Source organism: Cherax quadricarinatus, chromosome 50, assembly GCF_038502225.1.
Source record: "Cherax quadricarinatus isolate ZL_2023a chromosome 50, ASM3850222v1, whole genome shotgun sequence".
NCBI classification, from domain to species: Eukaryota; Metazoa; Arthropoda; class Malacostraca; order Decapoda; family Parastacidae; genus Cherax; species Cherax quadricarinatus.
The window spans coordinates 21,710,631-21,735,527 of NC_091341.1; the positions used below are offsets into that span (position 1 = coordinate 21,710,631).

The following is a 24,897-nucleotide window of genomic DNA, read 5'->3' on the forward strand; positions in this document are numbered from 1 at the left end:
ATAATGTGACCTGCATTGCTAATTGAACTCGTGTCTCGCAACCCCATCTTGCGATTTGTAATTTTGCTATAAATATTTTGGTTCCTTTTATTTGTGTCTAAGAGGATAATAGATTTGATATGCTGTTTATAGTGAAGTTTTCATCCATTCTGTATGTGAAATGCCATCCAAAATGTTAACATCATTGTGTCAATATAAACGACAATCCAGCTTTGTTGCGACGAAATCTTTAGAGCTGCAATAGCTGCCGTATCAATAGTAAAATGATTACCTAGGATAACCCCCCAAAAAAGTCAGACAGTGACTTATTTTTACTGGGTTCCTTAGAACGTTCATTCAGTATTCGACATGCCACAAAACCACGATTCTGCGAAAAATTAATGTGTTATTGTCGGCTAGGTTCGGTTACGCTAGCGTAGCGTAACCTAAATTTAACATAATTAACCGATAACAACGAAATATAAGAATAAAATAAAGAAAACGGGCGGTTTATGTCTGGCAGTGTAAAACAATATTTTGGGAGAGTTGATATCTCCACGCACGTTACTTAAGTTGGAGGATAGAATGTTCATGGATCAGGTCAGTGACCATCTATGTATCTAATTTTAATTAAATGAAAACCCTGATTACCTGGAGAGAGTTTCGGGGGTCAACGCCCCCGCGGCCCAGTCTGAAACAAGGCCTCATGGCAGATCAGAGTCTGATCAACCAGGCTGTTACTGCTGGCCGCACGCAAGCTGACGTACGAACCACAGCCCAGTTGGTCAGGTACTGACTTTAGGTGCCTGTCCAGTGCTTTCTTGAAGACAGCCAGGGGTCTATTGGTAATCCAAAATAATGCTTACCTGGAGAAGGGTGTACCTAGAGGGTGTTCCGGGGGTCAAAGCCCCCGCGGCCCGGTCCATGACCAGTCTTAGAGAGCAAGCTAGGTTTAGTAATACGTTGGAACGACAATTTCAAGACAATGACTGCATAAATATCCCTGACACCATCACTGATACGTTGAATAATAATTTCCTTTCGCAGGTCAAGTTTTTTGTAGTTCATGAACTTACAAGAGTGATTCTTATTTCTTCATTTTGTACTTTGTCAAGCTCTCCAAATACCGCGTCAGGCAACAGAACAGGCAGGAGGTGCGGCATAGTGAAATTAATGGTACCATCAGTGTGACGGTGTGAAGGAAAATGGTGATGATGGGGGTAGGGAGGCGTCCGCTGGAGATAAGGATGGTGGAGGGAGTATAGTGATGGGAGAGGGGAAGAGAGGAACGAGTATGATGAAAAGAGGGAGAGGTAGGGATGGATTGGGGAACGGAGGGAGGACGATGGAGGAGGGAGCGAGCTGATGTATGAAGGATACATAATTCGTCGGTTTATCATTTGTCCCTATTCTTTATATGCACCCTTTCACAGCTCTCATCCTCTGCACTCTGTGTTCTGAGCGTCTACACTCTCTGCATTTAATTCTGCACTCTTAGTGCTTTCAGCGTCTGCACTCTACAGTCATCCCCTGCACTCTTAAGTGTTCTCAGCGTCTACACTCTCAGTACACTCAGTCCCTGCACTCTTAAGTGTTCTCAGCGTCTACACTCTCAGTACACTCAGTCCCTGCACTCTTAGTGTTCTCAGCGTCTACACTCTCAGTACACTCAGCCCCTGCACTCTTAGTGTTCTCAGCGTCTACACTCTCAGTACACTCAGCCCCTGCACTCTTAGTGTTCTCAGCGTCTACACTCTCAGTACACTCAGCCCCTGCACTCTTAGTGTTCTCAGCGTCTACACTCTCAGTACACTCAGCCCCTGCACTCTTAGTGTTCTTAGCGTCAGATTATTATTATTAAAGATTCGCCGGTATTCTCCCGGCCCAGGCCTTTTCCAAGTGGTGGCCCGGCCTTGGCTCCCTCTTTAGGGACTGTCTGAGACCTAAGTCTCCCATGGGAGGAGGCACAAGTACCTCCTCATCTTTGGGACCAACTGTCCCCAGGCCTAGCCACAAGCTAGGCCTCTCTGGTCTGTCATCCCCGCCACAAGGGGGCTAATGGGAATGACAGTCTTGTGAGCTGTAAGCTCGGGCTCAGGCACCTACCCTACCCTAGAAGGGTTAGGCATGGTGTCGATCTCAGCGTCAGAGCCGTGTATACAGTACATATTACATAATATGTTCTCTAAATAACGTAGGAAGATTAATATGAAACTGTATGACAGGAGAACCATTTTTGGTGATAGGTGTGTTTAGGTATAGTGCTTTTTTTTATATATATAACCTTATAAAATGTTACAGAAATTAGAGTAGATGCAATAACGTAACCAAATATAAACATGTAAATAGAGCGCAGTCTCTGCATCCGTTTATGTACCCCTGTAATCTTTTGACTACTCCCTACACCATGAATATAGGGTAATAAGGTTATCAAAATAGCTAACAATGAGGTGTATTTAATTTTGACAATATGGAAGTTCTGCAGTGTATCATACGAACTCTTGATTGTTTCAGCTGACGGTCGACGCGGGGTGGAAAAGGGCTGTGCTCTCTCACCCTGCCATCTTGTGTGGCCTGGTGGCTAAAGCTCCCGCTTCTCACACGAAGGGCCCGGGTTCGATTCCCGGCGGTTGGAAACATTTCGGCGCGTTTCCTTACACCTGTTGTCCTGTTCACCCAGCAGCAAATAGGTACCTGGGTGTTAGTCGACTGGTGTAGGTCACATCCTGGGGGACAAAATTAAGGGCCCCAATGGAAATAAGTTAGACAGTTCTGGATGACGCACTGACTTTCTTGGGTTATCCTGGGTGGCTAACCCTCCGGGGTTAAAAATCCGAAGAAAATCTTATCTGCGGCCTGAGGAAGAAGCGTCACTAGGTCTGCTCTGTGAATACTCTGCCCAGAGCTATGACTGTGTCTTCTGCTGCAAGGAGAGTGGTTGTAACAGCGGCAGAGTCGCCGTCAGCCTGTTTATCTTGTCAGTGGTGGTGATGTTAGCATCACTGGCGCCTCTGCTCATGTCCCTGATAATGCTCCGCCATCCCTAGACTCTATAGCCTCTTCTCCAGGACGACTACCTTCTCGCCCTCCTCACAACTCTACCGACATGGCTCATTATACCACTGCCTGACACTTCACTACCATTATCTCTACTGTAACCCATTTGGCACATTCGTTTTCTGTTACTAACCGATTTTGTATCTCTTGTTACCTGTTTCCTGTTAAATCATTAATTTTATCTCATTTTAACCTCTGCTCTTTCATCTACTGCCTTCCACTCTATGTTTCACATATTTTTTTTTTTAATTTTCGTTTGTCTTTTCCCATCTCTAATCTTCACAGCAGCTTCCATCATCTCCATGTATAGCTTATCACCCACCTTTCATCCTCCATCCCCCATATCAACTTTATCATGAAGGAGTAATCCAATGTGTGATGGGATCCATAGCAATTGTACATCAATTCCTTTGTCCCTGATTTTTGAGTATCTATAACTGGCTTCTAGGATGAGCATGTTGGAGTCATTATATGAATTAAGAGCATTCAGTGATGACATAGAATCAGTAATGATGATAGAGTCAAGATCAGTGTCATAAGTTAGCTTTAGCCCCATATTCTCTATCAGTGCATTTTACAGCATAATATTCTTATATCATGAGTTATCTAGAAGCTTCGTAGAAAAAAAAAAACTACGTAGACTGTGAATATATTGTTTATTTCTCAGAATCTTCAGGAAATTCGAGTAATCTATTTGATCCATGTTTTTGATACAACTTTACGTCTTAAAGATCTTTCATAGCATAGTTGTCGGTTCTTTAGTTTGTCAAGCCTGATATTTATTTTGTCCATCTGTCAATATCTGAGGCGTCATCAGGGAGAAATTTTTTTTTAAATTAAATCCACTTAATATAAGAAAATAATTTAGTTATTAATAATACAAGTCGTGAAAAAAAGCGTTTTAATCCACCCTTTCTGAATTTTATTTTGTCTAATAAGAGAGGCATGAAAATCCAGACGCAGAATAAATTTTTTATTTTTAGCCAGTAAAACACAACGCACAATTAAGATTTTAAAATTATACCAAACAAGTTTTAGAAATACAGAGAAGCCAGATCCGAGGTCTACTAGCAACATTCTGGAGCTACTAGAACTATTCTGCAGGCACTAGTCTCACCCTGGGGTTACTGAGAGATTTTGCAGAGGTAACTGCGCTAGTCTGGAGCCACTAACAACTTCTCAGCGGTACTAGCACCATCCTGGAGGCACTAGCACCATCTCGTAGGTACTAGCACCATCCTGGAGGCACTAGCACCATCCTACAGGCAATAGCACCATCCTAGAGACAATAACACCATCCTAGAGACACTAGCATCATCCTAGAGATACTAGCACCATCCTAGAGGAACTAGCACCGTTCTAGAGGAACTAGCACCATCCTGGAGACCAGACACCGTCGAAGTTATCAGGATTGGCTTCGGGCACCTCAGGTAGTGTGTGTGCAGGCACGTACCGTGGTAACTCCTCCACGAGGTACTGAAGAAGCTTCTTCACCACCTCCATGTGCACCGACACGAGGTCCACTCGTTCCTCCGGGTCCTCTGATGGGGGAGGAACACGTCATAGGCGGCTGAGACTGTTTATGAGGAAGCGTTAACATTGTAGGGGGTCAGGCAGCGCCTGGAGAATGGGGAGGCATTCAGATTTGACTTGAGAAGAAGGGCAGCTCCAATTTCTTGGATCTCGAGCCCTTCACGGGCATCAAGGCGCTTTTCCCTCATATCCTGAAGGGTTAAGATGGTAGTGATACCTAATACCGGTACAACCTGTGGCTCGTTCCTCATACCTAATACTAGTACACGTATCGTTCAGGAAGTAGATACGATATCAATGTTTTAATAAACAATATTATTTAAAAAGTTTGATTATTAAAATTCATCTCAGTCTACGAGGAACAATTCTTACTCTTGTGACTCAACAACTGGAGAGTAAGTTAATATGCAGATATTTCTTTATTAATATGATCCAGCTAGCATTATCTTCATTGAACTTCTATTTCCTTCAAAACCGTTTCAAACTGTACACGCAAAAATAGTTGCATGAATTTATAGAAATCTAAACTGCTTTTTCAAACCGGTGAATTTTACAAGCTAAAATCTGCTATCCCACCGCAGCTCACTTCAAAGCTCACAACAGCTGGCTGGAGGGCCTACGTACCTGTTGATTGTCAAGTGAACAGGTACAACAGGTGTACAGACACATACCTGAGTGTCGACCCATTCGGGGCTGAACCCGATTCCTCACTTGTAAGTCGAATATGTTACCACTGAGCTATGAACTGTTTGAAGCTATCAACATTTTCTTGTAATAAAGTCTTTGGAAAAGAGGAGAAGGAGAAATCAATCAGCTTTGGCAAAACGACCTTGCGAGATTTACTTTATTTCAGAAAGAGGTAAGGAGCAAATGAAATCTGCCCATATCGTCCTACTAACATATATAATAATTAAATCGTAAGAAGTAACAACAACTTTTAAAATATTTTTCTCAGAATTTGTTATGTATATCAAATTACTTTCGTCACGTGAATTACTGAGTGTGAGTGATACAAAGTAGCCACCACCTCCTCCTCTCAGGGATGAAGAGACATTTGTTGTCGCGAGTGGCACAAGTAAACGTAATACTTACCCACGAGGATGTATAGTCATTGATGGTTGTGAGAGAGGTACTAGAGACCTCGGAAAATAGCAAAAAGGCACAATACCGTGACTGGAACAATACACAATTAACCCACACATGTGAGAGGGGAGCTTACGACGACGTTTCGGTCCGACTTTGTAAATGATCCAAGTCGGACCGAAACGTCGTCGTAAGCTCCTCTCTCTTATATGCCGGTTATTTGTGTAGAGAGCTCGGTGCTTAGCCACGAGGATGTATAGTCATTGATAATCATGAAAGAGGTACATGAGAGCCCGGCACTTACCTGCAAGGATGTAAGTCCAATATTGATGGTACTTACCCTCAACATTGTAGAGTCTAATCTTTGCGTCGTTCTTTTTAGTAATTTGCAGCAACAACTCCTGTATGGCAACGTCCAACTCTTGCGTCCACACGTTATCGCTTATAGTTTTTCTTTTAACAACTCCTTCGCCTTCTCTAGCGTCTTTAGTGTCCCTTCCATTACTTTGTGCACTCTCGATGTGTTTGCCTTTATTATCTTGCAGTGAAAGTATGTCTGCTGCGTCGATATCGGCGTCAATGTCTACAGATAATGAACTGCTGGCACGAGACTTTGGAACGGTGGATATAAACACGAATGGGCCCGCATCCGTTCTCTTCGTAGAGATCAAGTGCCTGTGGCTGGATTTCCTGATTTTACTGGAGCTGTTGGCTTGATGGTAATTTAATGCTCGGTCCTCTAGAGATGATTTAACACCTTTCCGCCTGACACTATCAGAGGAACTTAATACATCATAATCTTTCTCCAACTGACCATCTTTAGGATCCTCTGTCTCAGTTGGAAGTAAAACCTGAGGTAGTACAGGACCCTGGCCAGGATGTCTCGATGGCGGAGACTCATTTGGTTGGCCCAGAGGGGCGTCAACAGTGTTAAGTCTGAGTTCTGGAGGGGGTGTCCATTCTCCTTTGCCAGGGAATCCTACCAGAAGCTTGTACTTACCAATCCTGCATAAAGAAAACCGACCAATGTTAGATTATCTTAAAATAAGAGAGGCACTGCAACTAATTGCAAATATTTTTGAAAAATAAACTGCGATGGTTTGCAACTGACAAAGCTGAATATGATGACAGTCTTGCATACATTTAGTACAGTTTTCAGGAAGATATGACGAAAATATTCAACTTAAAATTATTTAGCCAAAACCTCATCATTTTATAAGTGTTAAAAATAGTATAAAATACCTACTGCCTCTGTATTTGACTGAAGAAGCCTGCTGTGCAGGCGAGACGTTTCAATAATAAAAATATCCAACTATTGCACATGTGTCTTAATCATTACATTATAATTACCTATATGAATTTGCCGGAGGTGAGCTGCACTTCTTGTATATAAGTATCAATGTCAAACGAAGAACACAAGTCTCACCTGACGGCAGCTTTAAATTGTGTAGTGTTGTCTATGTTGTATATCATGTGTGTCCTGGGCGGGGGAGCCGAGTCCACGAAGGAGGACCATTGATCCACACCGTCAATGTCCTCCGGAGCCTCACCCTTGGCCAGGCCCACCAGCGTCTTGTACCAGTCAGTGACGTGCACCAGCCTGGTCATACATACGTGGTCAACTCAGGTCGAGGTGTAGCGAGAAAAAATACATAGGAATTGAAGCCATGTGGCCAAAAGCGGCAAATATTTTTTACTGAATCCATAAAATTGGGATTTAGATCCTGACTGGCTTAGACAAAACTTTGATAATTAAATAATTAATAGTAACATATCCGGCTAATTTAAGCTATGTAGGGGAAACTAAAAGCGATCAGGGCTCAAAAAAAAAAAAAACTAAAATTATTATAGTCTTTTAGAGAGTAACTGGGAGTAAATATTGACTAGTAAAATAACGTTCTAAAAGATATTAGGCAGTAAATATCATTCTCAAAGATATTCATCTAGATACCACTGCTGTTTCTTGATTTATGACTCAAACCAGACGATGACCTCAAACCAAAAGCACAGAAACTGCAATTGATTTTTTGGGGGACACCTAGAAGAAAAATTCTTGCCAAAAATGGGACGTTGTGAGTTTTTGTGAGGAAAAAAATTGGGACGTTGTAAGTGGGTTCTTGTGAGGAAAAAAATCTTTGAGTCCACAGGTGTTACTGACTGGTGACTGATGGTGCCGGGGTTGGGGAGGATCGGTGAGTGTATGAAGGCCACACCCCGGGTGCCACCTTCCCACAGGGTTCCCTTGCGTCCCCGTAGAGGCCAGTTGTTGGCACCGTGGATGGTCTGTCCACCGTTCTGGTACATCGAAATTTCTGTTAAATTCACGTCCATCGTGCGTGAATTAAGCTTCAACTAATTAAACCTTTCAACTTATACGTGAATTACATAATACAGTGTTGAATTAAAGCTATCCTTTATTCCATATCAGTATAGATATACATATATCTATAGTTATACATAAGATACTTTAAAACTAACATCAGTAGTGAAGATGATGACGGAGTTGTCGTAGTGCCCAGTGATCTTGAGTGCCTCCACCACCCGTCCCACTGCCTCATCCATGGCACTTACCATGCCTGCAACACACACAACTGTCACCTGGTACTCTGATACACACACCCACACATGCATAGTGGCAGGGCCAATATCTATACATAGCTTTAAGAAGAGGTATGGCAGGGCTCACGAAGACAGAAGAGTGAATCCAATAAGGGTCATTAGAAGAGGCAGGACCGAGAGCAATGACTCGACCTCTGCAGGCAAAATGGGTGGCTGCAAATAGCTGAAATCAGGCGGACGTAAGTAATAAATGATGATGTAACGATGGCTGTACCAGTGTTGGTGGGGGTTGTACTAGCGTAGGTGTTGGTTGTACTAGTGTTGGTGTGGGTTGTACTAGTGTTGGTGGAGGTTGTACTAGTGTTGGTGGGGGTTGTACTAACGTTGGTGTGGGTTGTACTCTTGTTGGTGGGTGTTGTACTAGTGTTGGTGAGGGTTGTACTAGTGTTGGTGGGGGTTGTACTAGTGTTGGTGGGGTTGTTCTAGTGTTGGTGGTATAGAAGGCAGTTAGGGTGACTAACAACTCACCCAGGTAGGTGCGTCGGTAGGAGTTTTTGATGTGTACGAAGGGTTCTGTGTACTTCTCAGGTACCATGAGAGGGGCGTGCACACTCTGGAAAGGCACGTACAGGAACATGGGATCCTCAGGGTTTCTGGTCCTCAGTAGATCCTCAATGTATGACGCGAACATATACTGTGGGAGGCATGCAGCGCAGGTACGTAAGTATGTGAGAGGGAGGCAGTGGGTGGAAGGGAAGAAGTGGAAGGGAGAAGGAGAGGGAGTGGGCGATGGGGAAAGCAGGAAAATTAGAGGAGAAAATGAATAAGTGATAGAATAAGTATTGAATAAAAAGGTGCATGAATAAAGACGTGAAACATGAAGAAAGAGATGATAATATATTAGGAAGGATGCATAAGAAGTAAATAATGCAGATAGTAACACAGCAGTGACACAGCAGATAGTGACACAGCAGACAGTGACACAGCAGACAGTAACACAGCAGACAGCGACACAGCAGACAGTGACACAGCAGACAGTGACACTGCAAGTCAGTGACGCAGCAAGTTTTAACACAGAAGGCATCGACACAGACACATCAATTTAGATGGTAACAGGTTGCCAAGAAACATCAAATTTACACGATGCAAAAACGACCACGTCACAATTAATATAAAATATTTAGAGATAACTTAAGAACACGTAATATAATTTCATTTAGGCAGTATTATTAAAATATAAACTAAATGTCTACGAAGACTCCGTAGGACCATATATATATATATATATATATATATATATATATATATATATATATATATATATATATATATATATATATATATATATATATATATATATATATTATATATATTATATATATAATATATATATATTATATATATACATTTTATATATATATATATATATATTTATATATATATAATATATATATATATATATATATATATATATATATATATATATATATATATATATATATATATATATATATATTACTCTTTAAGGTATTGTTTATAAGTTACCGTAGAGTAGACACCATCTTGGCTTCTGTCCGGGGTTTTGTTGTTCCTCAAGTCCAGCCATTCTTTCTTACCTGGGTGAAAGAGATGGGTTTATGGTCATATATTTCTCTATCTCTATTTATTGCTCTATCTCTGTCTCTACAGCTCACGGGACAATTCTTTCAAATCACTTCTTTCCGTGTCTAAAACTTCCTTACCCTCATTCGCGTCCACTCCGAGACTGTCTCCCCTTTCACTCCCATCTAGAGAATCCTTATGTCCCTAACTCCTCTCCCCCCTTTCTCCATTTTATTCTTCTACCTCCATTCCTTCTCCCTCGTATACACCTTCCCATCACCTTCTTTCTGGGCCTTTACCTTCTCTATCACCTCACCTCCAGGAGCGTCGTCCAAGTCGCTGCAGTGGTCCACATTAGAAGTATTACATGACTCAAAGACGTGAGACCTATGGTGAGTGTTGTAGTCCTCGGAACCGGTGTAGTAGCCATAGAAGGTGTCGAAACCCCTCATGGTGGGGGTGTAGTCCCATGAGCAGAAGCCAAGGTGCCATCTGTGGTGATGAAGATGAGAAAGGGTAAACCCAAGAAGTCACCTGATTAGAGATTGAGAAGATCGTAGGGAAGACCTTATTGATTTGAGTGTGTCCATTAAGTCGAAGTGAGTAGGTGTAAATCCAGTTACTGCAGGGTTGGGGTACCACACCTTCACAAGAACCTTAAAGGAAACTCCTCTCCAACTATTACCTCCCTACTACAGACACTTCCTCCCACCAGTACCTCCCACTGAAATCCTTTCTCACTAATAACTCCTGAAAGTAAAATGCCCTCCCACTAACAAGCCCCCTTTTATGTAAATTTCCCTCCCAAGGACATCGCCCTCCTATATGTAGTATTACTCTGAGGACTTGTCTTGGCTGAGTGGCGTCTGAGGGCACCTGCCTTTCTCCTCAGCGCTTTTTTCTGCTGATAGGAGTAGATTCCCTCCCATTTTAGGACCTTAGGGTTGGTTAGCCAGCCCTCACCTATCCATTTGCTGCCTGAGGTAGGTAGGCGTGTGGGTGTGTATGTATGTCTATATTCGTATATGTGTATGTGTGTGGGGGGAACGGGAGTGTCCTTTACGGCTCTAACGAGATGAAACATAGGACTGATCCTACTCCTCCCATACATACTCAGTTCTAACTTACTTTTCGCAAATCAAACAAGTGCTCCTGTTGTAGAGAAGGAAGGAATGTAAGTCTGAGGTATCATTGGAAGAGTACGAAAGGGTGAACTGAAGGTATCATCTCGTAAGGTGAAAAACAGTTGAAGGAGGAACACAGGTGTCCCTCTGATAAAGTAGATAAGTAAAGAGTAAAGTAAAGAGCTGGGAAGCGGAAAAAATTATGAAAGAAATTTTAGAGATATTGAGAAGGGTAAACTTTATCGACCGGCAGGTTTTTTATGTTGGTATATATGTCGTGCTTTTTAAGCAGAACTTACAATATTGGTTAATTAAAACAATGATTGTTATGAACCTGTGTAAGTGTTTGCGTAAGGTCACTAACAAATACACTATGAACGCTCACTTGCCAACGGCGTGAGTTTGGTAACCAACATCCTTCAGCGCCTGCGGGAGGAGCTTCAACTGCAGGTCAAGACCCACGGGTTCTGCATGCTGCAGGATGCTGTTCTGGAGGAGAGAACCTATAATCGTCATGTAATTCCTTCACCTATGTGTTTCTATGTATACTTCAGTTTACTGGAGTAAGAGATATGGGAAGAAGTGCAAGATAAACCCAGCGAAAAGCAGGGGCGCAGTGAGCACAATAAGGGAACATATTATCAACATTCGTAGTCCAAAATTATTCAACATGTTACCAGAAGATGTCAGAAACACTGCTGAGACAAATATAGAAGCCATCAAGAGGAAACTGAACAAGTATCTTCACCAGGTGCCAAATTAACCGGGCTGTGATAAATACATGGGGCTGCGGGCCGTAAACGGCAAACAGTTGACCAGGCAAACGGCAGACGAACCTGGTCCTTGGCCGAGCTCCGGGAGTAGAAAAACTGTCAACAGAAGGGATTGGATCCCAATGTTTTGGCGACAGTATTATAGACAACACACTTTGCAGAAAACTTTTACTGGGACAATGCTTCGCTTTGTGTAGAATTTTATCAATTTAAGTGAAATATTGTCCCAGTAATAGCTTAGTCTGCAACTGTTCTTCCGACAGAAAATGATGTAATGATCCACTGCTTGCTGACAGTGGAAGGTTAGTGATCCCGGGTCCCTCTACCTGCCACTGGTCAAGGAAATAGTGACCCCTTCACCCGACAGTGAAGGTAAGTGGCCCTAGACGTACCTGCCTACTGATAGTGAAGGAAAGTGGCCCCAGACGCACCTGCCTACCGATAGTGAAGGGGTAGCGACCGGAGAGGAGAGCGGAGCGGGTGGGGGTGCAGATGGGCTGGACGTAGGACTGCTCCAATATGATACCATCTCTGGCAAGGGACTCCAGGTGTGGCATCAACACCTGGGGGTTGTGCCACGACACATCGTTCCAACCTGCCCAAGGTCACACTAGGTCACAACACATGTCGCTCAAGGTAAACTCAAGGTTACTGGGTGTAAGCTGACGCTAATCTGGCTAGTGACTTGGCATTAGCCTGGGTTACCTAACACTTAACACAAAGTCACGATATCTATAACAATAACATTATGCATAACATTATTCCAGTAATATTATATTAAAATAAGAGTCGAAATATTTTATGAGAGAGAAAGATCCCATGTATTCCAGCTCACCAAGGTCGTCGGCAACCATGAAGATAATATGAGGTGGTACTGGCGGCGGTGTTCCTGGCGACGTTGGAGGTGGTGGTGTTGATGATGAAGAGGGTGTTAAGGGGGTAGCGGCAGTGTATGTTATGACCATCACCACCACCCAGACGATTCTTCTCAGATGCATGCTCCAAGCCATGTTGGTCTTAAAGAAGGTAAGAAGGTAGATGTAAGCCATGTGTGTGCGTGTGTGTATATATATATATATATATATATATATATATATATATATATATATATATATATATATATATATATATATATATATATATATATATATATATATATATAGGTGGAAAATGTGGATATAAGTTCAGTATTTCAGATATTTTATTATTAACGGTGAATCAATTTGTCATTTCCTGTATGGTTTGTTATGACGTGTTTCTAAGTGACTGAATATTTGAACACCAAGATATAATGTACTAGTGTATAACTCTCTCTCTGTCCACACACTTTACATTATTAAATTATGGGCATCGCCGCATCTCCCTACAAATTGTACTGCCAGACATTGCTAGCTGGGTTATCGTGGCTATCAGGTTTTCTCTGGCATCCAACCCCTTTAGTTAGGGTATGTGGAAGGGGTATAGCATTTTTTTTTATTTAGCAAAATCGATTATATCAGCAATGTGCTGCTATCCGATTCCATATGATAGTGAGAACAGAAGCTTTCTATATTTCCCTGTTATGTTTTGTCACACAGAATGCGATGCATACATAATGATAAAATCTGTCAGCTTCAGTTGAAAGACTTCAGTAGGACCTGGAGTTACCTGGAGTTTACCTGGAGAGGGTTTCGTGGGTCAACGCCCCCGCGGCCCGGTCTGAGACCAGGCCTCATGGTGGATCAGGGTCTGATTAACCAGGCTGTTACTGCTGGCCAAAGATATCGTAAACTATTCCGCCAAAGGCTCCTCAATAACGGGAGCTTCAAGGATATCGTTCCAATAAAGCAGGAGTTTCTATTAGGAATTACTGTTCTTCAAGAAAGCCTACCATTCAAGGGAGGTTCCTTGACGCTGGTGAGGGGCTCTTGATCTAAGGAATTGGATTTGTGCTCCGGTTTCCTGAACTGAGCCTGAATACCTTCCATCCCCCCCTACAGGCGCTGTATAATCCCTACGGGTTTACTGTTCCCCCAGGATTATAATAATAATCAAGATAGCCTATCCCATACGTAGGAAAAATATTTTTCCGACTTTTTTTGGGGTTATCTTATGTAATTTTACACTATGCATGATAACTGTAACTATGTGCCTAAATAAACTTATATCTTCAGTGGGTGAAGGTTAGGGCAAAAGGAATAGGGAGCAACGTCCTGTGGTTTGGATGTCTGCCCGGACGAGATGTGGTGAGGCAATTTGGTTGATGGAGAGAAGCCGGTTATAATAAGCTCAGGTGCCTCGTCATGAATTTATCTGTGACTGATTAAAATCACAGTGGTATAAACTCGCAGTGTGCATATCTCAGAACAGGAGGTTATATACATTGGTGTATTGTGAGCGGTATGCATATTAAATCCTATACCGTACAACCATTCATTACCTTTCCCCCCCCCCCCACCTCTCTGCTTTCTGGCGAGTGTGAGGCAGGTCACTGCATGCCCTGTCCACTACCTCAAACTTGTACTACGGTATAGAGCTTCTGAACTCTGGCATACGTTTGTCACCATTGTAAAATCTCATAATGCATATTGTAGAAATGAGGATATGTGCAGTGATGTCTTCCGGACAGCAACACGGTAAATACCTCCCTATGTCTCAGGAATATTGTTGTAGAAAGCACACTAACCATTTACTGTTAGTCTGAGCCCCAGGCATGGGATCACAACGGTATTTTGTTCAACAGGAATCAGTACGATGTTTTGTGATTCCGTTACATGGTTAAGCCTCTGTTGCCCAATCGGAGCTATGTTTTGAGTCCATTCAGAAAAAACAAAGGCTTCCTATATAGCATTTCTTTTAAGATGCTTCCGAATAGCACCTTAGTGGGGAGTGAATTTCCCGTACACTGACACTGACTACATTCATCGCAATGTTTAGACTTGCCAGTACTTACTCAGTAACAAATAAGAGTGTAAAACTGGAGCCTTGACCCTCAAGTATCTGCCATGGGTATATTACCAAGCATGTGTCTTACAGAGCGTACATTCCAAATGTTTCCTTTCCAGAGCGTACATTCTGTCTCCCTTCCAGAGCGTACATGCCAAATGTCTCCCTTCCAGAGCGTACATTCCAAATGTCTCCCAGAGCGTACATTCCAAATGTCTCCCTTCCAGAGCGTACATTCCAAATGTCTCCCTTCCAGAGCGTACATTCCAAATGTCTCCCAGAGCGTACATTACAAATGTGTCCCTTCCAGAGCGTACATTCCAAATGTGTCCCTTCCAGAGCGTACATTCCAAATGTCTCCCTTCCAGAGCATACATTCCAAATGTCTCCCTTCTAGAGCGTACATTCCAAATGTCTCCCTTCCAGAGCGTACATTCCAAATGTCTCCCTTCCAGAGCGTACATTCCAAATGTCTCCCAGAGAGTACATTACAAATGTGTCCCTTCCAGAGCGTACATTCCAAATGTGTCCCTTCCAGAGCGTACATTCCAAATGTCTCCCTTCCAGAGCATACATTCCAAATGTCTCCCTTCTAGAGCGTACATTCCAAATGTCTCCCTTCCAGAGCGTTCATTCCAGATGTGTCCCTTTCAGAGCGTACATTCCAAATGTCTCCCTTCCAGAGCGTAAATTCCAAATGCTTGGAACATTTTCCAGCACTTTAAATCTTTTATTGGCTCTTTATCCGGGGAAATCTTCGCGTATTTTACAGACTAGTACATATCTGTACAATAATTCTCATGGATGTTTTAGACAAAAAATTAATGCATTATGTAAGTTTAAAATAAGATAACAATAAAATCAAGCATCGTGGCTTATTGCAATTGGTATCATGTTACCATTCTAGTTTACCTTAACGTCTATTAAAATCTAGTTAATGAAAGGCAGAAATACCTGATATGGTTGGTGGTTTAGCTGAAAATTCCTCTTTAGAGGGACGGACAGACAACTGCTGCTGCACGACTAGCGGATGGTTGCTGCTTCACCAGCAGATGCAACACGACTGTCTTCATAGCGAGCATCAGCGCCCTCCGCCTGTGGGGGAGAGGCCAGAGATTAAGATGAGGGAGGTCACTTCTGAGGTCATTGTGGTCAGCACACTTAGTCGCCAGCACGCCTACTGTGACCAACACGCCTACTGTGACCAACACGCCTACTGTGACCAACACTACTGTATCTCCAGCACACCTATTGTCTCCGGCACGCCTACTGTGACCAACACTACTGTACCTCCAACACGCCTACTGTTACCAACACGACTACTGTATCTCCAGCACGCCTACCGTGACCAACACGATTACTGTATCTCCAGCACGCCTACTGTGATCAGCACGCCTATTGTTTCTCCAGCACGCCTACTGTAACCAACACGATTTCTGTATTTCCAGCACGCCTACTGTGACCAACACGATTACTGTATCTTCAGCACGCCTATTGTGTCTCCAGCACGCCTACTGTGACCAACATAATTTCTGTATTTCCAGCACGCCTGTGACTAACACGAGTACTGTATCGCCAGCACGCCTACTGCGACCAACACGTCTGCTGTGACCAGCATGCCTGTTATGTCTCCAGCACGCCTACTGTATCTTCAGCACGCCTACTGCGACCAACACGTCTGCTGTGACCAGCATGTCTGTTGTCTCCAGCACGCCTACTGTATCTTCAGCACGCCTACTGTGACCAACACGACTACTGTATCTCCAGTCGCGCCAACTGTGACCACGATTTCTGTATTTCCAGCACACCTACTGTGGCCAACGCGACTACTGTATCTCCTGCACGCCTACTGTGACCAGCACGCCTATTGTCTCCAGCACGCCTACTGTGACTAACACGACTGTATCTCCACGCCTACTGTGACCAACACTACTGTATCTCCATCACGCCTACTGCGACCAACACGTCTACTGCGACCAGCATGCCTGTTATGTCTGCAGCACGCCTACTGTGACCCACAGCACGCCTACTGTGACCAACACGATTTCTGTATTTCCAGCACGCCTACTGTGACCAGCATGCCTGTTTCCAGCACGCCTACTGTGACCAACACGTCTACTGTGACCAGCACGCCTATTGTCTCCAACACGGCTACTGTGGCCAACACGGCTACTGTGACCAACACGGCTACTGTGACCAACACGACTACTGTGACCAACACGACTACTGTGACCAACACAACTACTGTGACCAATACGGCTACTGTGACCAACACGACTACTGTGACCAACACGACTGTGACCAACACGGCTACTGTGACCAACACAACTGCTGCACAGGTAACAACTGCTGCACAGGTAACAACTGCTGCACAGGTAACAACTGCTGCACAGGTAACAACTGCTGCACAGGTAACAACTGCTGCACAGGTAACAACTGCTGCACAGGTAACAACTGCTGCACCTGCTGGGAGGGGCCAGTGAAAGCACCAAAAAAAATTTTTTTTTGGTCCAATTTCAATGAGATTTTGACAAGATTAAGCAGCATAAAAAACATATAGACTGTGTTTGTTTTGACTGTAAACCGTCAAGTTAGGTAAAAAAAAAAAATTATGCAGAATTTCATGCGTCTTACGACTTTCCTCTTTCTACTAAATTCTGACCCCTCAAGGAAGGTTCCTTGATGTTGGTGAGGGGCTCTTGATTTAGGGAATTGGATCTGTGCTCCAGTTCCCCGAATTAAGCCTGAATGCCTTCCACATCCCCCCCCCAGGAGCTGTATAATCCTCCGGGTTTAGCGCTTCCCCCTTGATTATAATAATAATAATAATACTAAATTCTGAAGATGTACAATTTTGTAGTTACCATCAGATGCAAGATAAAAGCTAGATTATTGTTGACCCAGAGAGTTTCACCGATAATGTCAGTAGATTCCATAAAAAAAAACGTATTTTTTTTTTTTGTGGAAAAAAAAATCATTAACAAAAAGCTGTACACAATATGGCAAACCCTCCCTGGGTGTTTGTAGAACCATCATTCCTCAATAACGTCTGCAAAAAGCATGACAATCCAATGAATACTTATCGCAGGTTAGGGATTACAATATCGACAACTTATTACCTAATTTTTTTTTTTGTTTGGTGTAAAACTCTATGGAATTGGCGCGCCAGCTCTCATCGTGGCAAATTCCACCGACCTTCTTGACAGCCTCCAGGCTACTGAGAGACTCGCTGCTCTTCACACACTAGCCACCACACAAGTTCCCATGTACAGTATTTACAATGAAATACTCATAAAAATCGTAATTTTTGGAGGAAAAAAAACTGCTAATTGCCAACATGTATTTCCGCTGACAGCAAGAACAAAAATAATACATTTAATGAAAAACATACTTAGAAATATGAAAGAAGCTGATTACATCAAAATGTTGCCAGAATTTTGCACTATTTTTCAGTAAGAAAACATTTTTTTCCCATAATTTTTCAATCTTAATATCCTGATCACTGAAAAATGCTCGCCCCTCCCTTCACCTTTACAGAAAGTCTGGGATCTGCAATCAAATTGGCGTCCACCAGGACGTTGACACGTCCCAAGGGCAGCTCTACCTCGGGCTGCTAGCGGAGTAGCTGATCTTGGACCTGTTGGGGAGGGTCGATGGTGCTCCTGCAAGCAGCAGATCCTGGCGCAACCTGCTGCTGTTTGCAATGGCTGTCTGGCTGTCGTACCGAGGAAGGACAGGCACCTAGCAACATCTGTTGTTGGGGCAATGATGCATTCCCTAGAATGTTCGTTAATTGCTCATTACTCTGTAATTTGTAGCCACGTATGGACGTGTTTATGATTCATTTCCTTTGTAACTTATCATGATTGTGACCAGATCTAGTTCATTACCTTTGTAACTTGTCACGAGTGTGACCAGCTCTACCTGTAGTTCATTACCTTTCTAACTTGGTCATGATTGTGACCAGATCTAGTTCATTACTTTTGTAACTTGTCATGAGTGTGACCAGCTCTACCTGTAGCTCATTACCTTTGTAACTTCGTCATGGTTGTGACCAGATCTAGTTCATTACCTTTGTAACTTGTCATGAGTGTGACTAGCTCTACCTGTAGCTCATTACCTTTGTAACTTCGTCATGGTTATGACCAGATCTAGTTCATTACCTTTGTAACTTGTCATTAGTGTGATCAGCTCTACCTGTAGCTCATTACCTTTGTAACTTATTCATCTATCAAAACTTTGGAGCCCAGTCCCTGGACCCATTATGTACCTCTAATCTTTTGACTACCGCCCACAGGGTGGGTATGAGGATGCAGAATAAAGATATTAAACTAACTAAAAACTAACTTCACACGGTGATGTCCGGGTTCAATTTCCGGCGAAGGGGTGGAAATAACGGACGTCTTTCCTTATACCGGTTGTCTATGTTCACCCATCAATAAAATGGGTACCTGGGTGTTAGTCGACTGGTGTGGGTCGCATCCTGGGACAAAACTGACGTAATTTTCCCGAAATGCTAGCATAACAAGGGGATTTCTACATGGTATTATGCCACTGATGTCAGCTAGGCCTGTATACCTTGTACGTGTACCTGTAGTTAATAAAGATATAATATGATACGGCTGTTTAGGGCAGTGTGGCCAGGACACCATACTGCTACTTAGGGCAGTGTGATCAGGACACCATACTGCTATTTAGGGCAGTGTGACCAGGACACCATACTGCTATTTAGGGCATTGTGACCAAGACACCACACTGCTCGTGGGAAATGAAGTACCATTATTATAAAGATTTACGCTGTTCTGTGTGTCTCTTTTATTTGTGGGGGAGTTGTCTCTATCACATAATGGCCATAGATTTTACTAGAGGTGTCAAGTGGTCACTGTGTTATAATGAAAGGGCGTAGTCTCCAAGTTGACTTAAACATCAACACTTGTGATCAAAAGGCTGCTTGTTGTTGTTTCACTCTTCAGAAAACAGGAAAGTGTTTCCTGACACGGGTCTTAATCATACTGATGACTTGTTACTTCTTTAAGGGTGGCTCAGAAGCCACGTTATTAATGAGTGAGATGTTGAATGGCTCAGGGAGTCAGGATAAACCAAGAATGTCAAGTTGTTTGGTATATTTCAATTGGGGTTTCCTTTTTCAAGTCCTTCAGGATACAGCCACTCACAACAATCAACTGAATAACTCCTAGGGATCAATTTTCTGCTAGGCACCTGGGAAATCAAGTGTTTAGGAGCCCTGGCGATAAATCTCTTCCAGCCTGAACCTCTTCAACGGGGGCTCCTTGGCGTGGTGAAGAGGCTCTTGGTCTGAGGAATTAGCCCTGTCGGTCTTCTTCCTCAGACCGAACCTAATTACCCCCCATTCTCCCCTCCCCTATCCCATCCTCCCCATCCTCTCCTTTTTCCATTCCTCTTCCTCCTCCTCACCCCTCCCTTTTGCCCTTCCTCTTTTTGGCCTTTGGGATTTCTCCCACAGGCGCGCTAGTTCCTAGGTAGGGGAAAGGACACCGGGGTCCATCCCATTCCTTTGAGGTTCTTGGTGGTGGCATAGTTTGCCGTGGAATCTGGATTGCCTGGGGATGTCCCGATCCCTCTCCGGTATCCCGGAGTAGCTTTGGGTGTCTTTCGGGCGACGGGTGTATCTCTGGAAGCCACCTTTCAGATTCCGGGGGTGGTGGCCGAAGGAGGTATGCTTTGTGGCGGATATCCGGCCGCCCTCTCTTTTGCCCACCGAGGTAGCTCGGCAGATGTGAGGTTGCTATCCCGGATTGCTGGTTTACTGGCATGAAGGGTAGGGTATGGCACGGGTTCCATGCTGCATCTGCGCTACTAGCGGTGTTGAGGTCCTCTTGGGCGCGGAGGGAGATTTCCGGCCCTTTCATTCCTCCTGGGAACTATTCCTCCCTGCTCCCCCCTTTTTTTATTCTTTTTTTTTATTTTTATTTTCTTTTCTTCTTTCTTTTTTTTTTAAAAACAAAAAAGCAAAGGAGTAACCTAACCATGGCAGCCCTAGTCCATGAACCCACTAGCCCCGGACCCCTTCTTGATACCGCACCCCATTCTGACCCTGCCTTGTGTTTAGACCACTCTTCGGACACTCCTGATGCCCCTGTACCTCTTGCTGGTGCTGTTTCCTCACCCGCTTCAGGTACCGGGGCTTCGACTGACTCCTTCGATTTGTCTGAACTCCGCTCTCCTTTGACTATGCTTCCGGCTTCTCCCTCTACGGTACGGCAATTTTCGAATCGCCCGCCCATTTCACGCCGGACCAACTCCGGTCCTACTCCTAAACTCCAACGTCAATCTCCTGATGATGCTCCTTCGTTACCTTCCCATTCTACTCGGAAAAGACCGACACGTCAAGCACTCCCTCTCCACGCTCAGTTTCGGACCACACAATGGACTAAATTCTTTACTTTAAGATCGACTTCTCCTTCTGCCTACCTTTCTGACCATAGTATTGGCAAAGCGCTCCTGCATCATGTTGGTAGAGATATTTCATTTCATGCTCTCAAGAGTGGTATGCGCATCGTCACTGTCCAGAATGCTGCCCAAGCTCATGATCTTTCTCTCCTTTCGAATATCGATACTACTCCTATCACTATTGAAAAACATCTTTCTCTCAATTCTTGTAGTGGTACTGTCATTCTGCCCCATACCATAGTCCAACAGAATTTCCAGTCATGTGGCAATGACATTTTTGAACAGCTGGAACTCCAGGATCTCCCAATCCTCAAAGTAGACACTTATGTCCTTCCTGCCCGGGGGCAGAGACGTTTAACTTTTGACAGCCGAGAACTCCCGTCCTCTGTATATGTCGTGGGACATCAGTTACAAGTTCGAAAGGTGATACCTACACCGCAACAATGTAGAAATTGCTGGCGTTTTGGTCACCCAGCGAAATATTGCAGATCTATGGCCGAATGCCCAGTCTGTGGTGCCGACGACCATTCTAATACATCTTGCAGTCAACCTCCATCTTGCCTTAATTGTAATGAAGCTCACCCTTCATACTCCCGCCGTTGCCAGGTCTACTTAAATGAACGTGAAATCCGTTGCCTCAAAGAGGCAGAAGGTCTCCCTTATGCTATGGCAGTTACTCATCTCTGCCTCCAAGGGAGACTACCCCGTGTTTCTTATTCTCGTGTTTCCAAACATCCCCCCACTTCTGGGGTCCCATCTTCTGCAGCCTCCTCTGTTGTTACCCCTCCCATAGCCACTACGGCATCTAATACTTTTGCTGTCCTTGGCTCTGACGTCCCGACTACAACTCAGTCTGTTCTCACATCTTCGCGTCCTTCCTCACAAGCCCCAGTATCGACAAGACCTCGTACGACACCTAATACCAATTGCCCCTCTACTCAGAAGTCCAAAAAATCCACATTGCTCAAATCTTCTTTGCCCCTTCCTTCCCTTCTTCCACCTCCACACGTTACCTTTCCAGTCTCTGTACCTAGTTCTTCCCCTCTCTCTGGCTCTATTACAAGTGTGGAGATTCACCCTCCTCCTCGTACTATGCCTTCCACCCCCGTCCCCTCCCAAGTTTCTCCCTCTTCTACCACCTCCCAGGTTTCTGCCTCTTCTGTCCTCCCCCCACACTTCATCTCCAGTCCCTTACACTCTTCCCTCCCCCTCTACTTTGGTATAGTCCATTACTGTCCCAATCTTTACTCACCCTCCTCCTTCTATCTCCAATATGGTCTCCCATACATCTTTGAATTCAGAAACACTTGAAGCCATTTCAGAATATATTGCAGAGACTAAACCTTCAATGGACACTGATTCCCTTCCTGTTCCTTCTCTTCCCTCTCCTCCATCTTCACAATCCCATTCTTCGCAACGCTCCGTTCCTTCGCTACTTGAACGTCTTCCAATGCCACCACACGTTGACTTTTCTAACCCCTCTAGTCCGTAGGTGCCTTTACCTACAGATTCCTGATATTTTCTTCATCGCCAATCATGGCCTATTTACAGTGGAATATCCGCGGCCTCAGGGGTAATCAGGGTGAGCTTCAGATGTTGCTTTCCAGTTTTTCCCCTGTTGGTGCTTGCTTACAAGAACCAAAATTACACTCGGCTGTTTTCCAACCTATCTCAGGCTATAATTTATTGTATTCTTCAGATCCTTTCTCAGATGGGACCTTTAATGAAAGTGCCCTTCTTCTACACAATGATATTCCGTACTGTCAACTATTTGTCCATACCTCGCTGCATTACACTGCAGCCCGTATCCACTTGAATAAGTGGTTTACAATATGTTCTTTATATCTCTCTCCTTCTCGAGCATTTTCTATCCCAGACTTTGCCTTTCTTGTTTCATCCTTACCACCACCACTTCTGTTACTTGGTGATTTTAATGCCCACCATTTCCTCTGGGGGGGGTCTCATTGTGACTCACATGGCATCCAGTTGGAGGCTTTTCTCGCCTCTCACCCCCTCCATGTTTTAAATACGGGTACTCCCACCCATTTTGATCCTCGTACTCATACTCTCTCTTGCATCGATCTATCAGTCTGCTCTTCCTCCACTGCACTAGACTTCACCTGGTCTGTTCTACCAGACTTACATGACAGCGATCATTTTCCGATCATTCTTACTTCTCCTTCCTATTCACCACCTTTCCGTAGCCCTCGCTGGCAATTTGATCAGGCAAATTGGGATCTTTACTCACACCTCACTGCTTTTAGTGAGGTTCCTTCTTCATCCTCCATTGATGAGCTCCTACACATCTTCTCGACGTCAGTTTATACTGCAGCTTCTCATTCTATACCCCAAACCTCAGGCAGGCATTCTCAGAAGTGCGTGCCTTGGTGGTCTCCTGCTTGTGCTCGTGCAGTACGTTTGAAACGTGCTGCATGGGGCAGGTACCGGTGCAATAGAACTGCTGAGAGACTTCTTGATTTTAAGCAGAAGCGTGCGATCGCTCGCCATGTCATCTGTGAAGCTAAACGCACTTGTTGGCGAGACTATGTTTCCACCATCACCTCTGCTTCTTCTATGAGTGCAGTCTGGAAAAAAGTGAGGAAATTGAGTAGTAAATATTCTCCTGATCCGGCTCCTGTTCTACGGGTCGCTGGCGTTGATGTAGCAAACCCTCTCGACGTTGCCATTGAACTTGGCACACATCTGGTCCGTATTTCCCGAGGGCTCCATCTATGCCCCTCATTTCTTTCCTCAAAGTCTGCCAGAGAGTTAGTACCCTTGGACTTTTCTTCTCTCAGAGAAGAACAGTATGATGTGCCTTTTACACTTCAAGAACTGGAGGCAACGCTCTCAGCTTGCCGATCATCGGCAGCTGGGCCTGGCGACATTCATATTCGTATGTTACAACATTTACATTGGTCAGCCCTTGTAGTCCTCTTAAACCTCTTCAATCTTATTTGGGCACAAGGAGTTCTTCCCCAGCTGTGGAAATCTGCCATTGTTCTCCCTTTCTGCAAACCGGGTACTACAGGACATGATGCCTCCCACTATCGCCTCATCGCTCTTACTAGTGCAGTTTGCAAAGTGATGGAACGTCTCGTAAATCGACGTTTAATGTGGTATTTAGAGACACACAACAGTCTCTCCGCTAGTCAATATGGCTTTCGTAAGGGTCGTTCTACCATAGACCCCTTACTACGCTTGGATACGTATGTTCGTAATGCCTTTGCGAATAATCACTCAGTTATTGCCATATTTTTTGACCTTGAGAAGGCATATGACACAACTTGGAGGTATAATATTTTGGCCCAGGCCCATTCCTTAGGCCTCCGAGGCAATCTACCATCCTTCCTTAAGAACTTTTAACTGACAGACATTTCCGTGTTCGAGTCAATAATGTTCTTTCCCCGGACTTCATCCAAGCTGAAGGTGTCCCTCAGGGATGTGTTCTAAGCACAACACTGTTTCTCCTTGCTATAAATGATTTGGCCTCTGTTCTTCCACCCAATATTTGGTCATCACTCTATGTTGATGACTTCGCTATTGCTTGTGCAGGCGCTGACTGTCATCTTATTGCAGTTTCTCTCCAGCATGCGGTCGACCGTGTTTCCACTTGGGCCACCACGCATGGGTACCAAAACTCACCAAATTACTTTCACTAGACGCTCTGTTATCTCCGATCATCCTTTGTATCTCTATGGCTCCCGTATCCCCGAACGTGATCCAGTTAGGTTTCTAGGCCTTCTCTTTGACCGTAGGTTATCCTGGAAACCTCACATTACCTCTCTGAAGGCAACTTGTCACAGCCGGCTAAACCTTCTTAAAACCCT

The 24,897-nt window shown here is 44.1% G+C and overlaps 1 protein-coding gene across 2 annotated transcripts in view; it reads right to left on the bottom strand.

Annotated features, from left to right (window-relative positions):
• Positions 1-15,746, bottom strand: part of LOC128695423 (arylsulfatase B) — a 21,687-nt gene extending 5,941 nt beyond the window's left edge. Inside the window, exons 1-12 of one of the 2 annotated variants that reach the window (XM_053786017.2) lie at positions 15,590-15,746; positions 12,546-12,726; positions 12,142-12,305; positions 11,323-11,426; positions 10,130-10,305; positions 9,757-9,827; positions 8,740-8,905; positions 8,131-8,228; positions 7,811-7,947; positions 7,079-7,252; positions 5,993-6,657; positions 3,997-4,577 (exon numbers count right to left, since the gene is read on the bottom strand). In XM_053786017.2, coding sequence (XP_053641992.2) covers positions 4,405-4,577; positions 5,993-6,657; positions 7,079-7,252; positions 7,811-7,947; positions 8,131-8,228; positions 8,740-8,905; positions 9,757-9,827; positions 10,130-10,305; positions 11,323-11,426; positions 12,142-12,305; positions 12,546-12,720 — 2,103 coding nt within the window. In that variant the 5' untranslated portion in view covers positions 12,721-12,726; positions 15,590-15,746 and the 3' untranslated portion in view covers positions 3,997-4,404. Of the gene's footprint in view, positions 1-3,996; positions 4,578-5,992; positions 6,658-7,078; positions 7,253-7,810; positions 7,948-8,130; positions 8,229-8,739; positions 8,906-9,756; positions 9,828-10,129; positions 10,306-11,322; positions 11,427-12,141; positions 12,306-12,545; positions 12,727-15,589 lie in introns of those variants that run through there. The other variant, XM_053786018.2, reaches the window with a different exon arrangement.
• Between the last annotated feature and the right edge of the window lie 9,151 nt (positions 15,747-24,897).